This window comes from Nestor notabilis, unplaced genomic scaffold, assembly GCF_000696875.1.
Source record: "Nestor notabilis isolate BGI_N333 unplaced genomic scaffold, ASM69687v1 scaffold28895, whole genome shotgun sequence".
Classification (NCBI taxonomy): Eukaryota; Metazoa; Chordata; class Aves; order Psittaciformes; family Psittacidae; genus Nestor; species Nestor notabilis.
In genome coordinates, this window is record NW_009931079.1 from 53,026 (window position 1) to 58,483 (window position 5,458).

At 41.6% G+C, this 5,458-nt stretch overlaps 1 protein-coding gene across 1 annotated transcript; it reads right to left on the bottom strand.

Moving 5' to 3' along the window:
* Window positions 1-900: 900 nt before the first annotated feature.
* PIGH (phosphatidylinositol glycan anchor biosynthesis, class H) lies at window positions 901-4,824 on the bottom strand. Its single transcript, XM_010015712.1, has 4 exons — window positions 4,781-4,824; window positions 3,817-4,081; window positions 3,085-3,168; window positions 901-1,002 (listed from the first exon to the last, which is right to left on the bottom strand). Exons 1-4 carry the CDS (start codon window positions 4,822-4,824, stop codon window positions 901-903), a joined length of 495 nt encoding a protein of 164 aa, XP_010014014.1.
* Between the last annotated feature and the right edge of the window lie 634 nt (window positions 4,825-5,458).

The window sequence follows — 5,458 nt, forward strand, 5'->3', positions numbered from 1 at the left end:
CCAGGTGGGCTTCGACTTTCCTAACTGCATCATGGGCAGTGTTGCTGTATTCCTCACAAGTTATCTGTTAACGGTCCCTGCTTCCACCTTCTGTGTGCTTTCTTTTTGCGTTCTGAGTTTCACCAGGAGCAGCTTGTTCATCCATGCAGGCTTTCTGGAATTTCTGCTTGACTTCCTGCTCGTGGGGATGGACTGTCCTTGGGCTTACAGGAGGTGATCCTTGACTATCATCAGCTTTGTTTGACCCCTCTTACCTCCAAAGCCCCATCCCATGGGACTCTTTCAAGCAAATACCTAAAGAGATCAAAGTCCACTCTCCTATGTTTATTTCATTGAACATAATATAGTGCAACAGTGTATTTTAATTTTCTGGGGGTTTTTTTTCTGAAATTCTCCTGTAGATCAGGAAGTTACTATCCCAGCCAAAACATCAACTTTGGTATTTAGAGTGGTATATGCTTTTTCAAACAAAAGGTTAAGTAGAAACAAACAAAAAAACCTATTTTTGGCAGTATGGCAAGGGTTACATTATTATTTTAGCATAATTTTCTGATCCACGAAAGACTAAACATTTGACACATATTCTTGCCTCTCTTTGCCTTATTTCCCCATGATTCTTTCCTGCAGAGGCAAGAAAAAAATGCTTCTGTCTGAGTCTAAAAAGTTCTGATCACCTGTCTTCAAAGCAGAGGATTTCAAGGTTTGCTTCTGCGCTGAGCTGCCATTTTCTGTAACAACTCTGTGAGTCTGAGGGCCTTTAGCCTTAACATCGCTGTACTTAAGCACCATTCATGTAATTATAAAAAGCCACAGGGCAGTTTTGTGGTTACTTTTCCATGTGTTTCTCTGAGACCTGCTGCAAGTTCACTGCCTCATTTTTCATTTTTTAAATTATTTTTACTATTTTATTCCGTTTGATTGTGGAGCTGTCTTCCTCTGCTGCAGGATTTCTTGACAACTTCTGTATACTTCTATCAAGCAGTCCAGACGTGGCTTGGAGCTCTAGAATTGAAGTGAAACAACAAAGAATCAGGCTCTGAACTGGCTGTAAAAGAGCTGGAAAGCTTTAACTTCCCACTAGTGAGACTCTCAGGCAGAGAAAGGAACGTGGAGATGGCTGATGTAAAGCTATCAGAATATGTATATATATGCATGTGTAAGGAATGCAACAGCAAGATATCTCTAGCTGATTAGCTTTCTCACATTAAGTCAATGTCAAATAATAGATTTCCCTTTTACATGTTTGTTAAGAAACAGTCTGTCAAACTCCAGGAGGTATTTGGTGGAACTGCTGATACAGCAATGCAAAGACATTCCATAAGCCACACCTGCTCTGTGACTGAAAATGCCTGTCCCTGAAGCTGTCAGGTCAAAACAGGCAGCACCATTCTGCAGCTGGCCTGAATCTGTCACCAAACCAGAAATCCTCCCCTTCCACAGCTCACAGCTCACACTGACAGCATGGAAGAACATCCACACCTCCCAGCCCATTAACCTACGTACTGGGCCATACTCCCTCTAGACTTACAAACAACAGACTTCCATATACCAATCCACCCTCCTAGAAGACCTCCACCCTGAAAAATCTACCTTCAGGACAGGGAATTTAGACACCTGGCCCTTGGCCTCTGCTAGTACAGTCAAAAGGACACTGGAAGGTTCACCGGAAACATCAATTCATTTCACACAAACAGCCAATGGTGGTCAAAGTATAATGATTTTCCATCACTTCTAACCTGGACCAAACTAAAACCAGCAAGGAGGTGAAAGTTTCCCACTCCCACAGTCCCTATAATCCCCTGACTTTTGAGCTCCCAAAACAGCACTACTGTGTAAAGTCCATCAAACACCTCTCCTTGCAAGTGTTGCTTAAGAGGTCAATTCAGCACAGAAGTGTTCCTGGGCTCAGTGACACAGTAAATTGTATTTACTTAGAGAAACTCAGTGAAGGATATGCAATAAAGTTACTAATTACTGCTCCTTCAAAACTAAGTAACATACTAACTTGCATGTTGAAGTGAGAATTACCAGTGCAAACTCACACAGTTCTTTCTGTACCTCTGCTGCTGGTGAAGTCCACTCTACCAATGCCAAGATACTTCCATGAAAATAAAGCTGTTCAGCATTGAGCTATAAAGAAAGGAGAAACTACACAAATGCCAGGCAGCCTCTCTGAAGCTGGAAAGGAACGTGTAACTAAAACCAGCTTCCTGCTTGCAGCTCTCTGGAGTTCATTACTTGTTGGTTTCCAGCAAGACCATTTTTTTCCCTTGACTAGATGTGAAATAATTTATATCATTGTTAGTAAATGTCTTTACAACTGTGGGACTGACTTAGCAGCAAGTATCAATGGAATAGTCTATTTATACTTGTAAGTATTTAGCTGAAGACCAATTGTATTTAGTCACAACTTGAATGTGGACTACAAAATGACAGCCACCAGCAGCAGGTGAAGTAAGAAGGACAGAGAGGGCTTATAAACTACAGCAGTCCAAGGTGTGAGGTACCTCTGTACTACTTACCACTTCAGGATCAGGGCATTGTTGTGTTAGGCATGTACATGCAGAAAGAAAATCCATCCCAAAAATGGGATTCAAAACAGTCAGAACAAGTTAGGAGAATAAGAGAAAGAGGAGACAGGGTAGTGGTAAAGCAAACAAGTTATTATACATTAAGCAAATTGCTTACAGCTTGTACTGTGATCTTTGTCAACAGGTGAGACGGGGCAGTCATTCTAATGCCAATAAGGTTTTTATGGCCACTTTTGGCACACAAAGCCAAGAGAAAAATCAACTGCAGCACAGTGCCATAGTTACGATGGTAACACTGAGCATAAGACTATACAGTCAACTGTGAGCCAAAGACTTCTAGTTCATGCAGGCTTGTGGTTGGGTTCAGATTGACACAACTCCCTGTTCTCCAAATGGAGAGCAAATGAAAAAAAAACATTCCAGTACATAGTTCTATGAGACTTGAACACCACCCACCAAGAAAGGCCCAGTCTGGGAAAGGCAACTGTAATGCTTCAACTGGTGTGCACATAGATGACAGATCTGGATTTCTTCACCATTCAGCCAAACTCACCTGAAAGAGTGGCACAACCTCAGATATCCCCTGAGGATCTCCAGGGTCCTGGAGGAGGATGCACAAGTAGTAGATAACTTTTTGCTACAAGACAAACAAGACAAAGTCACTGGAGTTTGAAAATGTTATCGAAGTGCCTGGTGTTATCACAGAAAGAAATGTGTTTCAACTCTGTGCACTGAAGGCCAATCACCCCAGGCCACGATCAAGTCTACAGATTTATATCTATAGCTTTCCTCCCTTCACACAATAAAAAAAAAATAAAATTGTACTTGTGCTCTTTCCTATTAAATGTTTAACCTGAAAAGAACACACACATGCTGGAAGGGTAAGGTTTGCTTTTCTAAAGGAGCCTTGAAGAAAACCCCAGCAACAGGAAAAATAATGTCTTGTGTTGCCTCTCTCCTTATCTCCATCTTGACTACTTGTGGAGTTTGGCATCAGGATTTGTAAAACCAGTATAACACAAAGAACTAAAACCACTAGCTCAGTGTCAGTGGCATTATCTAAGGGATGGATTTGACTTTTTGAGGTTATTTGTTTGGCTTCAGTTCTCTTTTAAAGGTGAGAGAACAGATAAGATAATCAGAAGAGAAATCTGAAGCAAAGCTTCAGGTCACGAAAGCTATGGGTGGTGCTGTGTTTAACTGCTCTGGTTAATCACACTCATGAAAATATACTGGATGTGAGTGTGCTCACAGATACACAAGAAGAAAGACTATGTATGATTACCATATGGATGGCTTCATTGATAACCACGTCCTTCACACGACCCATCTCAATGAAGGTTGTGCTCTCCTTCCCTGATGCATAGGATGCAGTCAACTGAAGGCCGAGTGAGCCGATGACCAACAGGGATTCCTGGTCAATTTTCACAAAGTGCAGGTATATGATCAGGCCAATCAGTGTGATGAAGATAGCAGCAGAAAGCACCATACTATTCTGTAACACAGCCAAGCAAACACAGAGCTCTGCTATCACAATCAACTGAACACAGCTTTAGAGGAAGTAGTATTGCAATAGTAAATTATAATATTAAAGCTTCAGTGACAAGGCAATTTTACTTAGGTGGAGTCCTTTTATTCACTTGGCTGGCTGATATATGTGTGATGAGATTTAAATCAGCCTTCACAGTATGGTTTGAAAGAATAGGAAGCTGAAAGCAAAAACAGCAACCAAATGCTACTGCCTCGTAAGTTTAGTGCAGAAATTTCAAACAAAACCAGCTAGTTACATCCATGAGAGCGTATGACACATGTCTACAGAGATGATGTCACTGACAGAGAAGTGCTGTGAAATGCTAACTAGTACTGGGTGGAGTCTCGGTAACAAAAATCTTTTAGGAAAAACTACTGCCCTAGTGGCTTTCTTCTTATGAACTGCAAGCCTAAACTTGTTCCAACTTCATCTCTCTTTCTGCTTTAATCACCAATCTAAAGAACATTTGCTTTCTGCTGTGTTTCATCTGAGGATAAACATCTTTTGTATGCTCAATCTTGGGACTGCTGGTACATAATATAGAACTGTTGAAACTACAGGCAACAGTGAGTCATCTGAAGATGTGATAATAACTGCTAAAGGTCTGCAACTACAACCTATTTCTGGGACACATTTTAGAGAGCTCAAGGTCACATACCCATAAATCAAAGTTATAACTGATACTTCCTAAAGGACCAGAAGAACTGCATGGCCCTACCACTCTAGCTGGGCCTGTACCACCATGTGAGGTAAAGAAGCCATGGCCACATTCAAACACAAGGATACAGAACTTCTCTGAAAGTCTGTCATGGAAAAAAATTAATCATGAATTACAGACGCTGAAATCCACACAGAGAGACTTGCCTGGCAGAAAGGAAGGACTGCAGTCACTTGCATTCAAACTGCATGAGCACGTGTAAAACCATGCAGTGGGTGGTAACCACTGGCTAGGGTGTATGTTTTTGTAACAGATAAAACTTGATCACAGCTTCCCTTCCAACCAGAGAAATGTGAACCATCTTTCTATATTGGAAGCCTGCCAGCTGACACATGTTCCAATCCCTGCTTTCATTCCTTGGGAAAGATTACTGAAAAAATTTAAGTGCAACAGTCATAGCACTGGTCACAGTGACCAGCTTCTTTGGTCAAGCTACTGACTTCAATATGGAGATAACTGGTCTGGGTGTACAAGCTGGTCATTCTCTGCAAGTATGCGTCACAGATCAGGAATCTAAGCTAATGCTTTTGGATTTATCAGCAGCTTTTGAAATCTGCACTGCCAAGGTCTTACTGCCCCAGCTGTGAAACATGAGCAAGTAAGATGCCACTCGCAGCACAGTGCTCCCTTAGTCACTCAGGAAAATGCCTTCAGGGATTAACAGTGAGATTAACCCAC